At 34.4% G+C, this 27,859-nt stretch overlaps 1 protein-coding gene across 1 annotated transcript; it reads left to right on the forward strand.

Moving 5' to 3' along the window:
- Window positions 1–27,733, forward strand: LOC147074034 (venom carboxylesterase-6-like). Its single transcript, XM_085944908.1, has 10 exons — window positions 1–310; window positions 10,762–10,873; window positions 12,772–12,957; window positions 14,652–14,837; window positions 16,371–16,561; window positions 17,100–17,268; window positions 21,732–21,916; window positions 24,074–24,224; window positions 25,302–25,428; window positions 26,698–27,733. Exons 1-10 carry the CDS (start codon window positions 101–103, stop codon window positions 26,894–26,896), a joined length of 1,716 nt encoding a protein of 571 aa, XP_085801034.1. The 5' UTR covers window positions 1–100; the 3' UTR covers window positions 26,897–27,733.
- Window positions 27,734–27,859: the final 126 nt, after the last annotated feature.

Consider the following 27,859-nt stretch of genomic DNA (forward strand, 5'->3'; position numbering starts at 1 on the left):
ACAGTTTGTTTTAAGTAGGCGAGAAAGACAGTTGACTGTCGACACACGGCCAATAAAATAACAAATGAATAATTGATTTGTGAAAAATTTATCCGAGAAAATGGTGCGTTTAAGTTTATTGATCTGTGTGGTGTTAAATATTATCTGTTTGTGCAAATATGGCAGTGCAAAAGCGGGTGATGATGTCCTGTTAAAGATACCCCAGGGAAAATTGGTGGGAGATTGGAATACGGCGTTAAATGGAAAACTTTACGCGTCGTTCCAAGGAATTCCGTTTGCTAAACCTCCCATAGGATCATTGAGATTTAAGGTTTGCTAATATATATTTATAATTCTTTACTAAATAAAGATTTTCAACGAACTTTACTAATTCTCTAAGTATATTTTACTATTTTTTGTAATTATTCTGCAGCATTTTAATCGTTTTCCAAATTTTTTATTCAACACTTTTCAACCTACGGGTGGGATGTGTCCCTTTAATTAGTTTAATTGTATTGATGTGCTGAAGATTAAACGAATACAAGTACATCGGTTAAGAAACAAAGTTGAGTAAATTGATTAGTTATATAGGTACCTACGTACATAATAAAAAAAAAAATTCCGACCATGTCCGATCCTAATAGGATCATATGGACCTCCACAGAAATTTTGTTTTTTACGAGCAATGGATGTCAGCCACTTGCTCAACCTATTAGGTCCATACCCTGACTCACACACGAATTGAAAAACAATATGTGTACTTGCCAGACCCAGGATTCGAACCTGATACCCACGGCGTGATAGTCCAACGCTTAAGCCGCGCGGCCACCGTGGGTGTAGAAGGGTGTAGGGTACATAATAAGATGCGATTGTAAATCCTACAAAACTGTTTTCTAAATTATATGACGGAAAAATAATATTACTACTATTAAAAGATGAAGCAATGTGTATTTTACAACGTTTTTATTAGGTCGTATTCTTATTTGTCCAGTGGTTGTTTATCCAGTACAAATCTTGCAATCGATTTTTAACTAACTTTCCGACTAGCTAGACATTTGAAACTTTTAGAATATATCAGAACACGATGCCAATGCATTATTTTAATACTTTTAGCCCCATATTTGTAGAATTTAATTCATTTTCAGTTAATTTTGTTTTGTATGAAAAGTTATTTCGACACCATTATTGGTTGCTAGGCTGGGGTCCTAGCAACTAAATTATTAATATACCTATACGTGCGTTACTATGGAAATCAATATGACATTTCAGTACTATTTATATCAAGTACATTTTTTTTGATCGTTTAAGCTAGCAAGTCAAGTTTATATGATTCAACAGAAAATTTAAGTTGTAAGTATATGAAAAGTTCTTTTTATCCTGTAATTATATATGTTTATTAATATGGTTGGTGTTTAAATAAGGAAGTAGGGCCAAAATATTCATAATACTTCGGTTGCTATGAAAATAATAACATTTTATTCACCATACCCATGGGATATAAGTACAAAAATCTTATAAATAAAATGCTTACATTTTTTCATAAAAAATAATAGCAGGTATATTTTATAATCTTGTTTCACGCATAAATAGGTACCTATGTGGTGATATGAAAATGGTTCCTAACAAATTTATTAATTCGGTTGTATGTCACTTATATTCGCTTCCCCTCGTCATATTAATTTTCTTGATAAACTAATATTATGTAGGTACTAGGTGCACACCTACTTTGATCGATCTACAGTAAAAGTGCTATTGATCAATGGGTAAACGACATTTCATAAATTCAATTATGGACAATGCCAAGTCTAATTTATTCGTATTTTGGATTATTGTTCAGCAACGTGTATGCTTCAGCCTGCTGTAAAGTAGGGGTTTTCTTGTTTTATACCAGTGCTCCGTAATCTTTTCTCACCCACGGCACACTAAAGGTCCTCCCAGAATTCCGCGGCCCACCATTCATAAACCAATTTCTACAGCAAAACATGAAACCCACATACTCTAAAATAGCGTTTTTTAAATGGTGTTCGAGGTAAAATAATTAATGATATTGATTCTATGTTAAGCGATTTTTTGTAAGTATTTATTAATACATCCGCTTGAGTTATGGTTAGTTACTCGGTTAAGAATAAGTATTGACATAATAATAATAATAAATTGTATCCTACAATCGCATGTTTTAAAATATTAATATCAACGCAATAAAATAGCGCCGCAGGCGACTTTTTTTAACTATTAGAGCAAATTTGCAATTTGTGTTTATCTCACTTATCTGGTTGACCTGCCACGCCGGCCCCCATAATCCTAAGTCCCGAGGCTAGGGCCCTGTCAGACCCCCCTCCCTAGTACCTTATTCGTAGGTCAATAATTATTATAAAACAATCATTATTCGTAGGATGTTTATCACATTTTAAAGACATAGCTTATAATCAGTATCTTTAGAATTGTCTTCAAATATGGTAATCTTGTCAGATTAGGGATCACAGAGATTATAAATATATTATTTTATCGTAAATATTTCAATAAGTATAATAATGTCAATATAAATTTTACTAATGGTTTTATAAATGCGTTTAAAAATTAATAAATCTAAAAAATTTACCACCACTGCACATGGATGTACTGAAATATGACCATATTCTAAAACATTAGATTGAGAGGTTTAAAAGAATACTACTTATTTTATGTAATAAAAATACTTAATGCAGTCAGCAAATGTTTAAACTAAATATAAAGGATAATAAGGCTTCAAAAATATATAAATAGATTATCTACAACGTTTAAGGAATGTTCAGGCTAATGCTTTGAAAATACCATAAAATCTCCATTTTGACCTACGTTGGGCATGTGGGCCGTTAAGAAAAGGAATTGAGACGATTTGCCAGACGAAAATTGGACTGAACTTTGAAAATCACCAAGGCCCCCAGGGGGAGGGGGAGCTGACAAGACTAGCCTGGGGGATCGACCAGATAAGTGAGATAAACGCACATCACAAATTTGCTCTAATCGTAAAAAAAATCCTTCAGTCGTATTAACATTTTAGAATATGTGGTTGTGTAATTGCATTTTTTGGTTCATGTTTGTTGATATACTGCAGGGGTGGCCACACTTTTGTTTTCTAGGATCGACAAGTTGAAAAAAATATTTATGGCGATCGACTGATATCACTCCATTGTAATTATATCATGCGAGAACAATAAAACCCCATTTTTATAATTCAAATAAAATATGTATTTTGAAAACAGATATTTTATACATATAAAAAATAGCGGTACAGAAACATCGAATTAACGACAATAATATAGGTACTTAAGTAATATTAATTATTATGTCTTTCACTTCTAAAAAATTGAGTAAGTACACATTAACTGTAATTTCGACATAATTACACAATTCACCTATATATCGAATATTAGAAATTTTGTAGTAGCCAAGATGCAACCCTCCGCCTGAAAACATACTTAAAATAAATACTATACTACATGAATTATAATTTCAATAATCATATCACATCAAATTGCATCGCACAGCCATGTATTTTAAAATTTAAATATCCCTTGAGAAAAATAGCCCGCAGGCGACTTTTTTACTATTCGGGCAAATTTGTGGGTTGTGTTTTTCTTACTTAACTGGTCGACCCGCTATGCCGGGCTCCACCATAGATAACAGACGTATATATATATATATATATAGATTCGTAAGTTCCATACAAGAAGATGCCCCCTATAATTGGCACCATCTATTGGCGTGACTAGAAGCTTTGGCTATGACAGAACCATAGATCCGAACCCAAAAAAGTATTTATAATTATAAAAACGAAATTGTGACAAAAATTAATAAAAAGTCGATATTTCAATTCAGATAGGTACACTTTATTGCAATGATAATCATATTGACAAATTATGAGTAACAATATAAATTTATGAGGACATAATTATGTAATAATAATAATAGTAATGCACTCCCACCATGGAAATTATTTGTCAGCACTTCCTGTCAGATTGATGACTTCATTACGTATTTCATATATTGTGTAGCTTGAAGATTTCTTTATAAATTTTCATCGCTTGACGATCAACAACATATTGATGTAGATTCTGAAACAATAATTTTAAAATCTAATTAATCTCAAAATATAAAATGACAATGGTCGCCATTTACACTTTTGTAAGAATGCGCAAATATAATATAGACATTTTATATATGTAGGTACGTAATTTACTCAAACATAATCTTCTTTATATACCTACCTATTTTTTATGTTTGCCTTGGTAGATTTGCAAACGTGAAAATTACAATAGGAAGGTACTATCATTATTTCGATACCACGACTGCAAAGAAATTTCAAGGGGCATACAATTGTATATACCTATAAACATAATATAATAAAAGTAGACTTACCCATTAACTTATTTTATCAGCTATCGGATTGCAAAACCTTTTATCAATATGGTTTAAAAACGCCGAACAGCAATATTATTCTGACACTTGACACTTGGACGACTGCTTTTGTTTTGAAAATATCATGTAGAATTGACATGAAATTTGAAAAGACTGATCGAAAGCTCGAATGTTGATTGGCTGGACCATGGGTGAGCTCTGATTGGTCATTGAAATGGCCTTGTATCATGCGACTTCGTGTGTGACCGTGCTACCATCTATTCTGAAAACTGAGTATTAGGTGGTCACGTTCGCTGTATGGAACTTTCATCCCCCTGGGCTCCACTCAGGCTAGAGCCCTGTCAGACTCCCTCTTGTGGGAGCCATGCCTGCTGGTGTATAATGCAATGATAACTGATAAAAGTGGGTACTGTTGCCTCACTTTTACATAAAGTAATAAACCCAACATGATTCCCAACCATAGCAGGAACTCCATCAGTCGTTACCGATACTAATTTATGAATAGGAAATCGAGTACGATTAATATTCGACTTAAATGCATTAAATATATTATCTTCTCTTTTGGATCAAACATGTCTTTAAAAACCAATCGAATAAGAACGCATAGTTGTGCAATATCCCTGTAATCTACCGACTCGTCAAATTGCAAGGATAGGAATTTACATTATTTATTTTATTAATATTTTCCTGTAGAATTTCTTCCAAGTTCTCATCACTTGTGTTCTTCGCATGAGTGTATTTCTTGATAATGATATGTAAGAGAAGAGATAAGACCCAGCGGATTTTAAGAGCTGGAACATCGAGTAGTTTTAACTCGTTTGAATAAGAAATAGTAAAATATTATTATGTCCGCTATCAACCAAAAACAACTTCGCGATCGACGCACTGGCCATCCCTGATACACTGAATACCCCTAATTTTACCTCTAACACCATTTGAACGCTACCATAGAGCGTCACACTGCCTTTAACCTTAGTGATAGGTAGGGGGATAGATTCAGGGTGTAGGAGCCATGGAAATCACTATATTATACTTTTATCCAAATATATATTGTTTTTACAACTTTAGTTGTTTATTTGTATTTGTTTGATTATTTATTTTTTTATGCGCTTCGTGGCATAGACCGTTCGGCAAGTACCGACGACTTTGTAGTAGTATAAAAGCTCGAAAAGTAAATGAGTATAACTCGCTGCATGAATTTAATATTAAATTTACGTTACATAGCAAAACTAGTTAGGCACAGATTTTGTAATACCTATGCAATATTATTATTTAAACCAGCGCTTCCCAATCTGTAGTACATCCGCAAAAAGATTTGGACGGTCACGCATTTGAACTGTTCGTGTAAAAAATATTTTTATGAATCACCATCGACGTATTAAATGGAGGAAATCTGTGAATAACAATAGGGCACAGTGCTCTATCTATATATGAATTTAGAATAATATGCTCATTCAGATTTATTATTAAACATAATATTATGAAAGTGACTACAGTATTGCAAGTATTTTAATTTGTATACGTACGTAATTATTGTTTAGGCGCATACACAAGCGGGAGTTTTCAGGTCCAGACCCCCCCCCCCCCACAGGAACATAAAAATTACAAATTGTTTACGTGAATGGAAAATACTTCTTTTTCCTTTTTATCAGGACCTCATGACTGAGGAAAATCATAGCAGCACAACTCTACTAGGTACTATATTTTAACACTCATTGGAGGTAAATGGTGCAGGCTGAATTTCAGAAGGAGATCTCCAAACATGACATAAAAGATGAACAAATAATAAATTAAGCTGATACATATTATATACCTACGTCGTCTGCTTGCGCAAATAAAACATATTGTGTAAATTGTATACAATACGTTTATATGCATTTGTTTTACTAAAAGTTGGTTGGATTAATTTCGACCGCAGGGAGCCTCAAAATTAGTCAGTGTCTGGGGCCTCCATGCGCAGTAAACCATAACTTTCCAACACCGATGACTTCAATTAAAATTTTAAATATCATTCTTTTTTAATTCTTCTATATAAATTATACTGATGGTTTTATAAATGCGTTTAAAAATGAATAAATGTAAAAAACCTTAACACCACTGCACATTTATGTACTGAAATATGACTATATTCTAAAACATTAGAGCGAGAGGTTTAAAAGAATACTATTTTATGTAATAAAAATACTTTATACAGCCATCATATGTTTAAAATAAAATATATAAAGGATAATAAGGCTTCAAAATTATATAAATAGATTATCTACAACGTTTAAGGAATGTCCAGGATCATGCTTTGAAACTAGAAAAAAGCTCCATTTTGACCCACGCTGAGCACGTCCGCCCTTAAAAATAAATTGTTTTCTCGATTATCTCAAAACTGTATTTTTGTAATTACACCCTTCTGACACTAAATCCCATTGCATTGCAAATTTATACATGAACCCGTTGAAAATATCTCACTATGGATTCTAATGGATTTAAATTCAAATTGCTTCGGTTGATAGTATTAGTATATCTCTTTATATTAAATAGGCATATATACAAAATGTGGATTTTAAAAAAATCAAGTTATACACATTTATATTACATTTATACTTAAATATAAAAATATTAAAACGATGAATTAGTCAAATATCTAAACGACGAAAAATTGAAAACTTAATAAACTAAATTTTAAAAATAAATATGATCATCTATATTATTATATAAAACAAAGTCGGGTTAGTTACACTATTTATAACTCAAGAACGGGTGGACCAATTTTTATGATCTTTGATTTGTTGGATTTGTCTCTGCCCCGAATAGCAGAATAACTATGAAAACATAGAAAAAATTCACGGAAAAAAAATATGAAGAAAATTCATTTTCTCATACATTTCGTATGGAACAGCTTGTTTGATGATATCCCGAGAACTGATTGACTAATTTCGATGATTTTTTTTTTGTTCGTCTCGGCCTCGAGAAGTTTCCTCGCGCATTGGAAAAATAAGAAAATCACAAAAAAAATCCGTGTTCAACGCCATCTCTGATACATGACAGAAACAAAACACGGACAAGAATGAACATGGCGTTGTATGCTGGTTCCGATGGTGTAGTGTGCCCAACGTTTCGTGCTGCATGTCAACAGCTCAATTTTCTTGAAAACGATACTCATTGGGATATGACAATCGCTGAAACAATTGTTTCTGCATCTCCAAGTCAGATACGCACATTATTTGCTATCATTATTTCGACATGCTTCCCATCGAATCCACTTGAACTGTAGATCAAGTACAAGGATGACATGTCAGAAGACATTTTACATCGAATTCGTGTCAGTTCAGGGAATCCCGACCTCGAGGTGAATGAGGAGATACATAACCAGGCTTTGCTTTTGATCGAAGACATGTGTTACCTCATGTGCGGCAGTTTGTTAGTCAAGTTAGAAATGCCAACGCCACATCGTGGAATGAACGACGCTTTCAATCGAGAATTGGAACGTGTACGTGAATATGATTGAGATGCATTGAACCAATCAGTTCAAACGAATGTACCACTGTTGAATCCCCAACAGAAGGAAGTGTACGATACGTTAATGAAGGCAATTTATGATGAAAATGGTGGCTTATTTTTCCTCGATGCACCCGGTAGAACTGGGAAGACATTCCTCATGTTCATGATTTCGCCACTGTTCGTGCGAGATCCGAAATTGCTGTAGCAGTTGCTTCTTTTGGGATAGCGGCCACGTATACGGATGCCGAACGGCTCATTCAGCGTTGAAATTGCCGTTAAACCTTCAAACAACTGAAAAACTGACATTCAACATTGCGAAACACTCAGCAATGGCCAAAGTTTTGGTAGCAAGTAAAATCATCACCTAGAATGAATGCACAATGGCTCACAAACGCGCATTGGAAGCACTCAATCGAACTATGAAAGATCTGCACAATGACTCAAGATGTTTTAGAGGCACAATGATTCTACTATCTGGCAATTTCAGCCAAACACTACCAGTCATTCCAAGATCGACAGCTGCCGATGAAATAAACGATTGCCTCAAATCATCGACTCTGTGGCTATGTGAAGAAACTTCAGCTGACGGCAAACATGCGAGTCGCATTGCTAAACGATCCATCTGCCGAAGATTTCTCCAAGAAATTGCTGACTATCGGTAACGGCCGTATTCCTGTTGACGAATCAAACGGATTGATTTCGTTTCCGCTGAATTTTTGCAATTTCGTCTCAGCGAAGTGTTCCCGAACATCATTGCTAACCACAAAAATCACAATTGGTTGAGTGAACGAGCAATTCTTGCGGCAAAGAACAAAGATGTGGATCACTAAAATTTCACAATTCAAAATCAAATCGTTGGTCCACTGCATTCCTTCAAATCAATCGACTGTGCAACAAACGAAGACGAAGCAACCAACTATCCAACTGAATTTTTAAACTCATTGGATCTGCCTGGCTTGTCACCGCACAATTTACAACTGAAGGTTGGCTCAGTAGTCATCATGCTTCTAAATCTGAACCAACCAGAACTATGTAACGGAACGCGGTGGTGAGAAAACTCATGGGCAATGTGATTCACGCGACGATAATCAAAGGATTGTTCAAAGGTGAAGAAGTTCTAATTCCGAGAGTTCCGATGATCCCAACCGATATGCCACTCTAATTTAAACGAATTCAATTTCCGATTCGTCTTGCATTCGCCATGACGATCAACAAATCACAAGGCCATTCCTTGGGTGTTTGTGGCCTGAATCTAGAAAATGAATGTTTCTCTCACGGTCAATTGTACGTAGCATGTTCACGACGTGTCGGCAAACCATCCCCTTTGTTCGTTCTCGCACCTGACAACAAAACGACAAATGTCGTATATCACAAGGTGCTTCAATGAATGGAATCGACCCGAGTGCAACCCATCCGCAAATAGTTTAACAGAAAGTAGTGCAACAATGCTACGCGAATCATTTTGATTCGCTTCAATAAAGCAAATACCTTGCTGCCACGTGAATTACATTCATTTCAATGTAATTGAAATACTTTTCATTTTGATTTGATTTTTGCACATTTATTGAACTTAATTCATTTTGAGTATTCATTTTAACTTAATAAAAAACTGAATTTAATTCAGCTAATAAGTTAACACAAGATTTCTTGATTCTGAGGCGGTACGAAGTTCGCCGGGTCAGCTAGTATAATATAATGTAATAATAAGATGTGACCCTGCAACGAATTCAAATTTTATTACATTTTTTTACAATTGTAAGTTTATCTTTAAATGCTAAAAAAAAATAAAAATCTTTTTGGTTTTCAGATACATATTAATTAATTAATACAGTTGAAATTGTAAATTATCAAAAAAAAATCTCAAATTGCAAGCTTCGAATTTTTCCGCTAGGTTCTCTGCTGGCGTGCCTACCCCCCTAATGCAGGCAGAAATGCAGCAATACAGCATTTAATACCTACTCGCGACTCTTGCGAGTATCGATAGTAGATGCGTAGATGTACCTCTAATGCGTATGGACTTCTTTCACGTATAAAATGTTCAATTCTATAATAAGATATTTGTGTACTCACGTCGGCGAGTTTAATTTCAGAATTATCTACTACTACTTACGCATATTATCTTCAGATGTTCAAGTCCTATAAGCCACGATTATTTATTTATTTGATTATTTATCGTAAAACGATAAGTAGAATGTGCGGCGTGTTTATTCTATTTCGATTGTGAAATGTTAAAAATTAGCATACTGTCAATAAACCTTATATCGAAATTGAGAGTTTTCTTTCAGCGACTTATAAGTACAGCTTGTGTTTGTTTGCAAAATATTGTTTATATAATCCATTCACTCGTGTAAAATAAACATTATAGGTAATCAGTGTACCTGCCCACTGAAAATTGTACTAATTATGTAGGTACCTGACTGCACTATTTTTTCTGTTTAATTTTTAGGTACCTGGCGGTTATTCCATAATACAACATTATTTTTTAATGTATTTATTTAGTATATTTTATTGAATTTCGAATGCCATCGACACACTTGTTACTGTGGTTATTTTTGGTTTATCTCACTTCTGTATTAATTGTATTATTATAAGAAAATTGTCGTGGAAATCACTTGAAATTACACAGTAATGTGCCTATTATTGTACATGGTCACATTAGTCGACGAATCATAATATTTACTTGCGTTAACGGAAATACATTGTCGATGTGACAGTGTTGCATAGCCGCTACGACCTACGCCGTAGCACTGCGCTGATGGGCCAACCCGCCCGTAGATTATGCCCGCCTCCAGCGTAGACGGGGAGGCTCTTCCTACTCGCGTAATATTAATAATTTATTGGTAAAACTATTTAAGCTCTCATACTAAATACGATGATTATGTTTCATTTCAGGAGCCCGAAAAGGCAAAACCATGGCAAGGAGTGTGGAATGCCAAACGGCTGTCCAGCGTATGTTTTCAATACCACCAGAAAGTATTGACATATGACCCTGATAATATTAAAGGTATTTACTTAATTATTACATTGTGTTCGACTTATAAAACATGAAGATTGCTAAGAATTTTTGTGTAACACGGCGCTGAGCGACGATAATATCTGGAATCAATTGTCGGAGATCAAACTTATTATCGACATCAGTTTGTATCGGTCTCCCCTCAAAGAGGACCGATTGGCCGAGATAAATTTCGGACAAGGAAGGCTAGATTCAATTTACACTGGCACCAATTTTTTTCAAAGCATTGTAATATGATTTTGCATATGCGTGCTATATCATAATATCAAAGACGTACTTATTATATTGTGAACTAAAACTACATAACATAGTGGTCAGTGGTCATTAACTCATTCACTGCTGACTAGATAATGATTTTTTAATTACATTACATCGATCGACCGCCTGGTCATTACGCGCCAGGTGCGTCTTCGGCGTCCAAAGTATTAAGCTATTATTTTGATGCAATCGATCATGACAACATATTTTTTTATCTTAGAATAAAATGAGAAGTAATAAATAGTTAGAAAATATTTGTATCGTATCGTAAATTGTATCGACAATCTATTTTTATGAAGTGCGCACTTCACTTCCACTAATATTATGCTCTGTTAAGTTAAGATTATTAGTATTAACTGTTATTTTTTAGCTAGGTGCTTTTTACCTATTCTAATCATTCGGTTAATTCGACCAAAATTTATATGATTTCAAAATAGAGGTTTTTCGTGAATATTAAAAAACATTATACGGACAATATTATACTTTCATATGACAACATATTAATGCAACCTCATTGTCCTCCTTAATCCTACGTAGTATTGGCAGTCCGGAAAGTTTCTAATAATAAAACATGTGTTTTGTCTTAAAAAATAAACTCCATTTATTTCAGGAAAAACTGAAATATTATTTCAAAACGGTCAACCATTTAACTAACGTTACTAGAGCAGAATTTCCCAAAATTCCCAAAAAAAAAACTCCCGGGCTTGAGGAATTAGATTATGTAAATATATTTGGACCTCACCGGGAATCGAACCCAGAACTCCGAGATGGAAGGATAGCGCCTTACGCACTGCATCACGAGAGCCGCCTAAAGAAAGCTATTCAATTATTGTAGGTCAAAATACCAATAAGCATAACATAACAAACTACTCGCAATAATTCATCGCAATAATTCATCGCAATAATTCATCGCAATAAGTGAAGTATTACAGTAAGATATAGTGTCTCTAAAGAGGTATCGATTGGTTATAAGTTTGGGAAACACTGTTTACACTGATACTACTGTATTTTGTATCGAATTATCTGATATAAAATCTACGGAAAATCCCAAAGTGTAGGTATTTTCTTAAATAATTACACAAAACATGCAAAGATACGTCATTTCAATCACTCACCTGACGGCAGACGAATAAAAAATGTCAATAATCACGTTGTAAAATAATAGCGTGCTACCTGACAAAAAACTCACAAATTAGTAACAGAAACTCACAGTGGCGTCGCTAAAATCTACGTAATATCACGATCATCACGATAGAACTATCGGCTCATGCCGCTGGGTTTCTGAAAGTTCTCCGTGGAATGGCCGAATGAATTTTAATTGTATTTGTAATTTTATAAATTAGCTATTGTCGATTTAGAGTATACAGTTATTATTTATTTGTAATATTGTGTTATTAACAATAAATATTACTTTTATTATTTCAACTCTTCATACCTGTGTACAAATAAAATTGCAATTTGATTAAAAATTGGTGATAGATACTAGGTATGAGTTCGTCTCACAACGCCTATAAATATTCGTAGTGATTCACCGGGCTATACCGTAATTTATAACAATAATACCTAAAATGTGCTTTTACTAAGTAAATTCCACTTCAATTGCTAAAACAATGTTAATGCCGCAATTTCAGGCGAAGAAGATTGTCTATATCTGAACGTGTATACCGCAAATCCGAAGTCATCGGCCAATCTTCCGGTGATCGTATACATCCACGGAGGAGCGTTCGTCTTTGGTTCCGGAACTCAATATTTGCCTGATTTCCTTTTGACCAAGGATGTCATACTGGTCACCGTTAACTACAGGCTTGGGCCATTAGGTAAGCAATCACATTATCACCATCACTCCACCTATTCAATATGATGTTCTTTTATTATTATTGTAGGATGTGGATAATAATTTCATTTCATTTATTTTTTTAACATATTGTGGACATTACAAATTATAAGTTTAAGGCGTTCACAACATGACATTATTACATAAAAAAAGAGATATATCAGTAGATGAATTAGATAGGTACAAGGAAGTACACCGGATGAGTTAAGCAGACCCTATTTTAAGAATTTATAAAACAACATCCACCTAAACTCATTTTCACGTAGGTGGAATATATCAACACCCGAAGCAATTTCGTTGAACATAGTTATCACTCTCCCAATTGGCATTACCAGTGGCAGGTTGGTTCTGCACCTTGGGAGAATAAACAACTGATGGTCTCTATTTCTAAGATCATAATATAATAATATAAATGGGTACATATTAATTCAATAACAGAGATACACATATCCAAGACGAAACTGATTTTCATAGGACATAGGTCGTAATAATACTATATTGGTATTCGGGGTACCCAGTGGCAAAAAATCAGCGGCGATTTTCTTTGACGCAATCGATTCGTCAGAAGATTTAAAAGGGGGGCTCGATACAGCTCAAACCGTCATACAACTATTAAATTATATCTGAATATTAAGAAGCCTCTGAGATTTGGCCTCAAGAGAAACCCGGAGACTAGGCATTTTTTAAATGTGGTGCTGAAGACGGATGCGGAGAGTTACGTGGACGAGTTCGCCTAACTAAAGGTTTGGCCTGGCGTACTGCTGAACGCCGCGAGGGATGGGGCCACGTCGCGGAGAAGGATGTCAGGCGGCCAAATCATCCGGGTCACGATCCTCAGTTATAGGATCCCGATTAACAGTCCCGGTCTGAGGGCGATCGAGTCCAAGTGACGTCGTAATAAAAAAAATGAAACGGTAGATTAAAGTTGGGTTTTAATTTCAATCAATTATTTGAGTATTAGCTACCAATATATAAAATAAAATTAATATAAATAAATATATTTTTTTACGAAAACTATAGTTAGGGCCTTGCTCCTCCTTGCTCACGCTCAATTGGACCTCTTACTTGGTAGGACCGACCCTGTTGATGACCCTACAAATTGCTTTTATCTTCGCTTGGAAATATTGTGGACCCCTAGTTAAATTGATGGAACACCGCAATAGCAATATAATGTATTAAACTTGTCTGTGTTGGGACTTCTGACTAACCTGAATAAGACTTGATTTCAATAGCCATAATATTATGTTATACACGGCGGCTCTCGTGGTGCAGCGCGTTATGCGCTGGCCTTCCATCCGAGAGGTCTGGGTTCGATTCCCAGTGAGGACACAATATGTATGTGTTTTTCTCAAAGCCTAATAAGAACCTATCTACATTGTAGAAGTGGTATACCCTACTGTGTATGATATTATTATCGTACCATTACATACCTACCTAGAACCTGCCTACATTCTTTACTCATTTACCAATATTATTTTTATTATATTACGCATATTATGAATTATTGTATACTTTACTAAGATACTAAGGCATATTTTTGTAATTCTGTATAAGTTATCATAGTTTCTCAATACATAACAAATCGTTTAAAATTAATTTTTTCACATTGTTTTTACAAAACTAGCAGAAACAATCCGCCATTGCCGACTAATTATAGTTATATCTTATATCTTTCAGGATTCCTCAGCACGCAAGACGAAGTGGTCCCAGGAAACAATGGCCTGAAAGACCAGACCATGGCTCTGTCGTGGATCAAGGATAATATCAAATATTTCGGAGGAAATCCGAACAGCGTGACAATAACCGGGATGTCGGCCGGCGGGGCCAGCGTCAGCTATCACATGCTTTCGCCGCTTTCCAAAGGTAACAAACATTATGTATAACTACGCCTCTGCAGCGCTCGAAATGGAAAATTTTACGAACCGGAGCGCTCGATAATTTTATGAAAATATTAAGGTTGTTATTTAATTGCATATGTTTTTTATAAAAATAAGTCTGTTAGATTTTTATTATATGACATATCTAGCTCAGGCGGTCAAATTAATATTTCCACGAGACGGAGCGATAATTTTGGAGATGTATGAACCGGAACGGCGCTCCGGCGCGTTCCGGTCCATTTCGAGCCCGGCGCCTCTGTCTCTTGACTCTTCACCCACCATGCCCATCTTGAAATAATAATAGTAACGCCACTCCACGCTTCCAAACATTTTTTGCATTTTTTTACAATAATATTGTTAATATACATGTTTAATATCTATTATTAATTACATGTTTTTCGCATCCGTGTGTGTAGTCTTTTCGGGCGCAATTGTTTTTAGTATGTACATAATAAATACCTTCATAAATACTTAATTATTTTATTCAGATTAAGTAATACTACATAACATTGTACGCCTTACTTCATTAAAACTGAAGGCATACGTTTTACGACAATAAATTGATGTTATTCGAATGTTATACGATATTAAATTAAGAATGTGACGTGACGTGTGCATCTGTGTCGGCAATCCACCTAGTCCAGACTCCAGCTTCAACTGGAGGAGAATTGTGAGCAAAGTCGAAAGACTGAGAATACGTATCCATTACGTGATCAATTATTTCAATCATTGCTGCAATATTTATTGGTTGGTTTAGATATCCGTCAAAACTTAATTTGTTTTGATTTTATGCCTATATTTTTTTTAAGAATGTAGGTAGGTACCTGTTGTTCTGAGCAAGAAATATAGTGACAGTGACATATTACATACAAGATAATAATATATTATTATACTTATCTAATAATATATTAATTTTATAGAATATCTGGATAATGTTAAACGCTCAAAATTACCATGCAATCCTACTAACTAAGGAAAAAATTCGTGCGCGTTATGTGTTGTGTTTTATTAAGTCTGTTTACAAAAATATTTTTCTTGTAAATTGTAATTTAACATCAAGGTAAGTTAATCAATCAGTGTATCGTTAACTTCCGTGTACACGGCATCACCTATGTGTATTACCTATACCATGATATTATTATATTTTTAATGATTTTTAAAGTGGAACCTACATAGGTATTGAACGTTATGTATAGGTATATACAGCAAGCACATTATTATATCTAGGTAGGTACTTAATATCTACTAAGATTGACAATATAATCAATTTTGTAATGATGGTTAATATAGTAGGTATGCAATGTTATAAAAATAAACAAAAGCGATCATCTTGTCAAAAGTTGTGATTCATTAATAAATCTCATAGCCGCCCTCAATCAGTGCATGGCGTGGTTACCCTCGCGGGATATCACCGGGGACCTCTGATCAATTTGTAACGAGACCCTCTGTCAAAATATTTATGCGACGTACACTGTATGTTTAAGAAGTATGTATTAAGAAAACTATGTTGACATTACAGGATTATTCCACCGCGGAATCTCTCAGAGCGGGACAGCGCTGTGCGGTTGGGCGCTGCAGGAGAACGCTCTGGAGAAGGCGCTGATGGTCGGGGAAAACCTCGGATGCCCCACCTCCTCCACAAAAGAAATGATCGACTGTCTACGGCATAGACCTGCGGCAGCAATCGTTGAAACTACATCTCTGTTCATGGTTAGTCATTACGTCATTACTTACTTACTAATCGTACCTTTGTATACCTACCCATCAACTGCCTGTAGTACAATTTATTGAAGTTAAACTCAGTGGCACGTTTAGTGACGTACAGGGCCGATGCAATGACAAGTTTTGAGGCCCCCTACGATAAAAACGAAAAAGCAAACTTTAATTTTCTCACGCTCTCGCTCGGCCATCGTGAAGTAATTCATATAATCACCAAATATTAAAAAATGTTATAATTCTGTAATTCTACGATAGAAACCGTTTGGACCAATGCCTTTCAGAAGACAAATATGGTGAAAATTGAATCGTGAAATTGAAAGTGAATCCACGAGGTGGTCGCTATCGCCGACGATGTTTATATCGCACCTGTTGTTTCATCTTTTATATATATTTATCTCACTCGACTCCCCCTACTCTTTCTTGATTCCTGTCCAAACTATCAAAATGTATATATATATTGTAGTGTAGGTACTTTTAATAATTATGTTACATGAGTATATTAAGATTTAAAAAATTATACACCTTACAGCCTTGGATTCACTCCCCATTCTCTCCATATGCACCAGTGATAGAGCCGGTCAACACGAAGAATGCTTTCATAACCCAACACCCATACACCATTATCAAGAGTGGTCGAGCGCAGGACGTGCCGTGGCTTGTTTCCACCACGACGCACGAGGGACTCTACCCTGCAGCCAGTAAGACTATTTTATAGATTGCTTTGAAAGTATTGAAAATACAGGGCATTCATTCATCACTGATTCAATAATATTAGTATGTACCTACCTAGGTATGTAGTACCTACGTACAGTTAAGAAGACAATTAACAATGCTATACATATTTTTAGTCCACTGAGGATTGAGATGTTGAAAGCATCTATATTGAGAATTGTTAACCTAAACTCTAAAGCAGTGCTCCGCAACCGGTGTGCCGCGAGACAATGCTAGGTGTGCCGCGGAGCAATGCTTAAAAAACACAAATTATTTTCTATATTATACAATATTTGCTTAATAGCCAAATTTGCGTACATGGCTACATTTGAGCACATGCATGAACTTAATAAAATATTGAATGGTCAGAATGAAAATATATTGACGTGGTCTGATAAATTAGAAGGAGTGAAGACAAGGATATCTACAAATGTACCAAAGGACCTACCAGACCACCAATGGAAACAAGCAATTAATTATTTTGGATTCGTCTCAAAAACATTTAAGTAACTTTGCTTCAAAAGAAATTTCATCATTACTTTCATACTATCAATACGACTGGATCCGAAACCCTTTTGCAACCAATGCCGAAAATTCTATAGAAGCGCTTTCCCTATAAATTCGAGAGTAATTTTACAGAACAACGGAACGCTAAAACTGAACTTCGCCCATGTTCCATTGGCTATGTTCTGGATTTCGGTTAATAAAGTATATCCTCGTATTTTTGACAAGGCTATCGCAGTTCAGCTCCCGCTTTCTACGACATATCTAGGTGAGCAAAGTTTTTTTTAACTGAAGTTATAATTAAAAATAATAAACAGTCTTGCCTGAAGGGTCGTGACCAAGAACTTCGGGTTGCTCTTTCAAATATCAAGTCAATATATATTAAACTTTTACGTTCATTGAAACAAGCTCAAGTATCACATTAATTAGTTATTTTATTGATAATACAAATACATGGGAATATGTACATTTGTTTCTTCGTCGGGTGTTATGTAGGTATATTTAATCATTTATCAAATAAAAAACATAAAGTATGTGAAGTCATTTTGGTGCGTGTCCCCCACAAGGTGGAGGGCTCTAGCCGCAAAAAAGTCGCTGTTTCCTTTCACTGACAATAATATTTTAAACATATGATTGTGAAAAACATATATTGTGTCAATACTCAACAAATAATTATTCTTCACCCGACAACTAACCATAATTTAAGTGGATGTATTAATAAATATAAAAAATCGCTAAATATACAATCAATACCATTAATTTTACCTCCAACACCATTTGAAAAACGCTATTTTAAAGTATCACACTGTCTTCAACCTTATCGATTGGTAGGGGGTGGGGGCGCCTACGATTCTGGCCTGGAGTCCATGTTTTCGTGTATAAATGTTTTAAGTGTGGTGTGCCGTGGGTGAGAACAGGTTGCGGAGCACTGCTCTAAAGGATATGACCCAAAATTGGGCCGATTGGCACGTTGAGTGGGTCGCAAAATATTTACAATACGTATGTTTGAGATCATCATCATCATCAGCCTGAATCTATCCACTGCTGGATGAAGGCCTCTTCAAGCTGCTTCTACTTCTCTCGGTCCTGTGCATTGCGTTGCCACGTACCTCCGCAGAACTTTATCATTGCATCGATCCAGCTGCCTCTAGGTCTACCTTGTGGACGTTTTGTACTTCTTGGATACCACTGGATGACCAGATTTGTCCAACGATTGTCTCTTCTTCGAGCTATGTGTCCAGCCCATCTCCATTTAAGGCTTTTAATAAACTCTATTACATCGCAAACCCTTGTCTGCTTCCTTATCCACTCATTCCTCTTTTTGTCCTTTCGCGTTATGCCCAGCATGCACCTCTCCATACCACGTTCTGCTACTCTAAGTTTCTGGATCTATCTTTTACTTAGGGTCCATGTTTCACACGCATATGTGATCACGGGAAGCACACACCGGTTGAACACTTTGCGCTTTAGGCAAAGTGGAAGGTCACTTTTGAAAACATTATCCAGGCGGCCAAAAGCACTCTAGCCTAGCTTTACTCTGCGAACAATGTCATCAAATATACATTCATCTATTGACACTTGTTGTCCCAGATAGATGTAGCTTGTCACCTGTTCGAGCTGTGTGCCATTGATGAGAACCTCTTTTTTGAACCTCTGAGCAGTTGGACATGACTTTCGTCTTTGTTTGAGATGTTTTGATAATAACATATTATTACGATACGTTACAAATGTATGAAAATACATCTAGGCATGAGCACAATCACAATCACACTTTTATTCAATTAGATTAGATGAACAGATGCCACGCTAAGATAAATTTAAGATTTAACTATGGGAAAAGTGGAAGAAAATAAACTTACATGTTTGCCATCCCTCAATTATTAGTGTATTGAAGATAAAAACATTAATTTTATTTGCATTGACATATAAAAACATGTTGTGCATTATAAAATTGTATAAAAAATATCAAAAAGCATTCTCTCAGTCTCAATAGAACAGCTAACATAATAGGTAGGTATAAAACGTTTCTGAAAAATGTAATAGGTACATGTTAGCAATTGAAGGATTCTTTATACGGTTAAGGGAGTCAGGACATAAAGCTATAACATTTGAACGGGCATTTTCTCATGAATTTGTTCCATGTATAGGTAAAAAAGTCACCTGCGTGGTAATTTTCTTTATTCTTATTAAACATTGTAATTTTTAAAATATATATGAATTTATTTTGTTATAGGTATTAAACAATTAGATGGAAAAAAGAATTTTACATCGTCATTAAAATTATAAAAAGAAAAGCTAAAATCTGCAACGTTTTAAAGTCAGATTTTTATGTGTCATGTTTTACGCTCAATTTTCGTCTACTCAAAAACTTCAAATTCTCGGTAGGTGGATGGAAATTTTAATAGAATACATTCTATTAAAATTTGATGGCGGTCCAGTAATCCAAACATGTTATTCAAAATAACTAACCTCTTTGTTAACGTTCCTGTCGATCTGAAACCGTCACTAATAGAATAATGGACTGTTTTCAGATAGAAATGTAAAAAAAGCTGTGTATCATCGCTCAACTTTTTCTAACAATGAAATTTAAAGATTGCATTAATATGGTAGAACCCCCCCCCCCCATACAATGTTCTACAAATTACTTATGTTAATCTATTGATCTGAAACTTTCACTATATTCCTCGTGGACCAGACGGAAATGTAAAAAACATGGCTGCTGTCACTCAACTTTTCGAGATAATACAATTGTAACATTCCATTAGTGCGGGTTGTGGTTTTGCGTGTGTAAGGGCAGGCGCAGCGAGTACGGCGGCCGGTCGGAGGGCGGAAAGCGGAAGGCGTTCACTGGTCAAAGCCCCCTAAATAAAATATTAAATGTATTTAATTTTTATCTGCATCTGTAGTTTTGTTTATCTTATTTATGATTATTTTATTCATCTTCTGTCGGGTCACAGTTCAATAGTAAACCCTGATTTATTACATGTTTGAATCATTTTTCGCCCATAAATAGGTGTGTGGTGATGTGAAAACTGCTCTCATTTCTTTTCCTTATTTGTTACTTGTACTACTTTAATCCTCAGTAAAAGGTTGATGAGTTACGTTAATCATTCTTTTAATTATGTATAATATATAGAATAGGTACATACCGTATAATAATTCAAAACTATCTATTGTAATTTGTAATATCATCTGGTACTCAATCACCACCTACAATAAACAAATAATTATACCCAAGTCACAATCCACCGCACGAAATGCATAATTATTTTACAGAGATTATTTATTATAAGTACCTACCTAATTATATAATTAGTACATGTATATACCTACCTGCTGTTGTTGCCTGTTGGATAATATTATATTGTCATCGATAATAAAATTTTAATGTTAGTCTAATCTACTTTACTACTAAATACCTAGTAATTATTTGTACATAAATTACAGCTGAGTTATGGCATTACTTATATTAAATTTGTCTATGTTGTCAGCGTATTTTAATTATAAAATATTAAATTCGCTTACAAAAATATCGAATCGACTTAATTTTATCTAATCTATAAACATGAATTATTGTTTAGAGCAGTCAAAGCCAGATGGGTGAAAAAGCATGAGGGTGAAAAAGGGCCGACCCTCAACCCGTTTTCATGTGGCTTCGTGTAATTATAGATACAATGTAAAATTTTACTAAAATAATATAAATTTAATGTTAATAATATATTCGCATATCTTTCTTTGTCATTATTGCTCTCGCTTTTGTGTTGTTTTTGTAGCCAACAGCAGTTTTACTGTAATATGACCTGATACGGCCTAATGGCCAAATACTGTTGCCCGGTTACCCATGCCCCTATAAGAAGACACATAGTAATAATTATTGACATATCTGCCAATTTCCATGATAAAACTAAAATATATTTTAATCAATATTGATTGACTTCATTTTCAGTCTTTCTGGAGAAAGATGGACTCCTCGAAGACCTGGAGAAGCGATGGGCTGACATCGCCCGCCACGTCTTCGACTTCAATTTCACGCTGCCGGCGTCGAAGCACACCGAAGTTTCACAGAGTATCAAAAACTTCTACACAAACGGAAAACCGATCACAATAGAAACGTTCCCGGGCATCGTGAAGGTCAGAGACTTATTTTTTTTACCAATCCTGCGGCTGCGAGCACTCCTCACTGTAGTGCAAACAAGGGAATCACGTAATCAGCGCTGTGTGCAAGGCATAGTGCAACCGATACTTCCATATAACTAAGTCGCGGGGAGAAGTGCACTCTATTGTACAAAGTAAACATATTGCTAAAAGTTAGCTTTAGTTAGAACATGTACCTACCTAAACGAAAAAAAAATATTTATTTTTTAAACGGTTGGTACATGTTCAAACACGCGCGTTAACATCATTTTACTCCCTACTTCAATTATAGTTTGTCAATTTATGACTACGGCCGTATTTCAAAAAAACACTACCTTATTATTAGGTCAATAATTATTATAAAGCAATCATTATTCGTAGGATGTTTATCACACTTGAATGGTCAAAGACATAGCTTATAATCAGTATCTTTAGAATTAACTTTAAATGTGTTAATCTTGCCCATTTTTTGAAAAATAAAATGCCCAATTCTTGTCAAATTTGGGATCACAGAGATTATCAATATAATTTTTTATCGTAAATATTTCACTATAATAATATCGATATAAATTATACTGATGGTTTTATAAATGCGTTTAAAAATTAATAAATGTAAAAAATCTTAACACCACTGCACATATTTATGTACTGAAATATGACTACATTCTAAAACATTAGAGCGAGAGGTTTAAAAGAATACTATTTTATGTAATAAAAATACTTAATGCAGTCATCAAATGTTTAAAATAAATATAACGGATAATAAGGCTTCAAAATTATATAAATAGATTACCTACAATGTTTAAGATATGTCCAGGATCATGCTTTGAAAATAGAAAAAAAGCTCCATTTTGACCCACGCTGAGCACGTCCGCCCTTAAGTATTTGTTATTTATTTCATTACTAATAATAAACACAGTGTTGGTTGAGTGGGAGCATTTCAAGGAATATTGTGATTTTGGCTCATTTCTATACTATGAGCCAGTAGCGAAGCGTGGAGGTAGGCTGGATCCACCATGAATAGTGCACATTAAACTTTGTTAGTCATACATATTTGTTTTTATTGAACTAATACTACAATTTACAGATAGTGTTGGTTAGTTTTTAAAAATCAATTAAACACTGCCTAATCAATCCATATTTAGTTTTGGTATATTTTGGGCGATACGCCAAAATTGTGTACACTTTTTCATTCATACTTCTTTGTCTTCGTTGGATTAAGAATACAATATAATATTACCTACACATATTGTTGGTTCATCTTTTTAAATTCATCCAATTTAATAAAAACTAGGAGAAACTACAAATATGCCGCCATGTATGGTGAAAATATGTAAAAATAATTATATGAAGAAGAGAAAGAGCCTATGGGAGTAATTTACATTCTTCTCCTTGGGCTCCCCCAATATTAAATCCTGGGTGCGCCACTGAGCACCACTACCCTTAACCTCAGCGATAGGTAGGTGGGCCCGCTTCAGGATGTGGGGCCTATGATAGAATCCATTTGTCAATGAACAATGATGAATTTGAATTGACTGCTATTGAAATTGATTGTGCTATTGTGTGTGTAGCGCATTCATCGCATGAAAAACAAATAAATTTAAAAATGAATATAATATAAGTAGTAAAACCTTGTTAATTTTTATATTTTTTTTTCATTTTTGTATTAGTACATTGTTGACTATTTAAAAAGGTGTCTTATTTAATGAAATATAGGGGGGTGGGAGGCGCCAAGATTAGATTTTTTAAAGGGGAGGTGTAATAACATAAAGTTTGGAAACCACTGCATTAAGCCCTGCCTAAACCAAACTATAATAGATACAAATATTATTCTATCTATATAATATCCAAAGTTATGTGTGATTTAATTGCATAATTTTAGATATTTTAAAGATAGACGAGTAATTTTTGACTATTATCTATTATGGCTTGATTTCGTAGGGTTTAATTGAATTTCAAAAACTAACCAACACCATCTATAAATTGCAGTATTAGTTCAATAAAAACAAATACGTATCACCAACAAAGTTTAATGTGCACTATTTATGTGGGATCTTAACAGCCTACCTCCACCCTTCGCTTCTGTTAATATCCTCAAGATAGCAAACAACAGTGAATCATAAAAAAATGTTTTGTTTTGTTCTAACTGATCAGGCTCTGGGAGATAGGATGTTTATCGTAGACATAGAGAAAACTATGAAACTGCAAGCATCCATTGGAAAGAAGCCGATTTACTATTACGAGTTTGGATATGAGGGCGTTGGCAGCTTGGGAAAGTTTTTGAGCAACTCTGACAAATCCTATGGTACGTATTTCAAACATAATTAATATTAGTTATATAATATACAAATCTCCAGACCAAGTTGACCTCTTTATTAAATTCTACTAATGCATAATTTCTTATTTATTATTTTATTGTTTAACATTTTCATAATTTTTTTGTTTTTTTCTCTTCTAATATTAATCTTTGCTTTATATTTAAATTGTTTTATTATAACCAGTTATTTTAAATGCAAATATCATGTTATAGACGTCCCGAATTCATAGATTGTTATGAGTATGTACATTTTTTTTTTAAATAATTGAACCCTCAGAAATGAAAATTAACCTATACCTACCGTACTTCGGTGCGTTGACGTATTACTATAATATGGATGAAGTCTATGAAAAATAAAATTGCTACGAAATTTTAGTCCACCCTGAAGTTTAGTATGCCAGAATTATTCCATATTTCTTTTTATTCTTTCATATTAAACAGATAAATTTAGATAAAGGTGTTGGAAAAATTAACTCTACCTGCATAATAAGAAGGGTCATTTCCCAAACTCCGTTAATTTGTATGGGACAATTTCACTGTCACTTCATTTTGAAATAATTATTTTATAGGCTATTTTTAAGAGAATTGCTATAAATACTTACGTATTGTATGTACCTTAAACTGAACTTTATCTACATTGCAATAAAGGTGATTCTTACAGAATTTTTATCAGACGTCTATTTCTGGGAAAAGTACCCATTTTTCTGTTGGATATTATATAGAATAATATACCAATATACCTATCAATCATAGAGGTATTAAATAAAAAGAGGGGCAAGGAATCGGCTTTCTCATACAACTGAATGAACCAGGCCAATAGCCGACAACTTACGAGAAATAGCGACGCGATTAAAAAAATGCAGGGCATCACGAAGGATTTACTTCAGTCAATATAATGTACCCATATAATAAAATGTTAACGTGGAAATTTTGCCACAAATTGATTACCAGCCTGCCTTACCATACTTGCCTGCTTCACCATGCTTTCATATAACCTGCTGCCTCTAGCTATCAATGCTTTGGTAATAAATGGAATTCATTAATTGACTGTTTTAATATCTACAGGTATCAGTCACGGAGACGACACCGGATATATCTTGAAGACAATTTATATGAATCCCACCACCACGGATACCGACAGAAAGATGATTGAATTCATGGTGGAACTGTTTGTTTCATTTGCAACCAAAGGGTGAGTTATTATGAAAAAAGCCACTCTGTATTTTATAATGTAATATTACCGTTTCCCCTATATCTACATAACATTTGGTTTACCGATCATGCATAATATTCTTCATATTGCGCTCATAGATATGTTGAGCAAATGGCCAATGACCAGCAATCAAAAGAAACCCATCAACATCCATACTAGGTAGTCTGAATCGTGACAACTTACAACTTACTGTTAGCGTACATAAGTGAAACGGCAAATAATTTTCAACTGTATGTAGAACGAAATTGCGGCCGCGTTGTCATTCGGAGAGCGATAGTCGAGGCGTCTGCACATCGATTCGTTTTGTCATGGCGGAGGATGAAAATATTCTTAAATCGTGTAAAGATGACTAAAAAACTTTACGTATGTACTTAAAAAGAAAACATGTCAATGAATATACTATTATTATTACGAATATGATAATAAACATAACATAAAAAGGACGCATGTTGAACTTTTATGACAAATTATATTTCGTTCAGCTTCCGTCATTTGCACCCGTGAGCCGCATTTCGCGGATCGCCTAGTCACGATCTTTTTACACCATGCCTCAGCTGAGGTATTATAGCCTTAAAGCTATTCCTCCATAAACCGAACGTCTACTGAATAAAAAATTACTATACCCCCGAGACATTCTCATGAATATGGATAAAATAATAATTCGATCATCTATTTGGTTATCAAAATATAAAAATTTCAAATATATTTTTTTTTATATACTCGTATAACAGACCTATAGTATAAGTAGAGACTAGGGCGTCAGAAAAGGATTGATACTACGATTAATAGTTAAGATCCACAGATTGACTTTATATTGAAAACCACCATAATTCCACATGGTATCCTTGCCCACCATGCAACCAAATAAATTTACGTGTGAATATAAATAAAGATAAAAGATTTTTTCATTTGAAGGACAGCCTCAAAATACCACCAAATCAGGTTGTCTATATCTATAATATTCATCTGAGAGCAGATTTGGTAAAAGACATCATCACTGGAGGCATAATCCGGGATCCAAAGTCGTCCTCAGTTCCAGTCCGGTGTACGCCCTCTGCATTTCCAATCAACCATCTACACCATACAACCACAATTTGGGTCTCCACATGGCTTCGCATAAAAAATTCCTCCCTACCGATCTGCTTTTTATGTCTAGGTTATCCGTGTGTCATAATTTGGCGAGCGCCATAGAATATGGAGCCCTTAGATTTGATTTTACTAAATGTGAGAACTTTTTTTTCGTTCAAGGGTCCCCAACATCGGTGGTGCAGAATGGAATCCTCTCAACATCGAAAACGACGAAATGAACTACCTGGAGATATTAGGTCCGCACAAAACGTCGATGAAAAAAAGCGCTGACCTCAGCCAGACAGACGGCTTCTGGAATACGCTAGGCATCAAAGAAAATGACGCCATCAGCTGTACCTCCAGCAAAGACGAACTGTAATCAGTATTAAGCATTATGCGATAAATTGTAAATAAAATTTTATCTATATAGGGAACAAACTCTCTGTTGACATTCCCAATCATACCTACCTTCCACTGGGACGGGACCAAATTATCAGCTCTGTCCATTTTATTATAATCTACTCACACGTATTATTAATTTAAACCATTCATTTAAATTATACGTAAGTAAGTTTAGACCACAAATCTCATTTATGTAAGTAATGTCTCCATTCAAATACTAGATGTTACAATTATATTTTATATATTTAACAGAATTTATTGTAAAAAAAATCATAAACACTTGTAATAATATGATCACTTGAGACAAAGACTGCTTGCCATCGTGTTGTAAAATACCTAATAAATCAATAAATACAACATCTATTCTATGCTAATATATTATCAATTATTTAGTTAGACCTTGGCAATAATTGTGGTCGGATAATTGTACTCCACCATTTCACTCCTGCCCCCTCCGCTTTTTGACAAGAAAAAAACAAGACAAAAAACCACAATGAAGCCTGGTTTTTTTGGGTGACTGCCATCTTTTATAACAGCACAATTCACTCACAAGAAGAGTTGTAGGTACCATGCGGATAAGAATAAAATAAAACACTTATATTTCAACTTATAAAATAATTATATTTAGGGAAATACCGACAGTGAGTGTGTTTTTACTGAATTTTTTAAAATTATAAATGAATCATAACTTATCTAGGTGAAATAATCTCTAATAATAAACATAAAGACAATAATAAAAAGCTTATATAGGTAATTTGAATATTCATCAACATTATAGCAAAAAATTGTCAAATAAAATTAACATACGATCTTCAAAATTATCATAGTATTTTTAATATGGGCGTCTAATTCCAAAAAGCGATAAGTCCACATTTGGTCAAAATCGAGAAAAAAATACGCACGTATTCTTTGTATAATTTTACACAATTTGTATTGATCT

This window comes from Rhyacophila brunnea, unplaced genomic scaffold (assembly GCF_057557595.1).
Source record: "Rhyacophila brunnea isolate RB1 unplaced genomic scaffold, BYU_Rbru_1.0 scaffold_17, whole genome shotgun sequence".
NCBI lineage: Eukaryota > Metazoa > Arthropoda > Insecta > Trichoptera > Rhyacophilidae > Rhyacophila > Rhyacophila brunnea.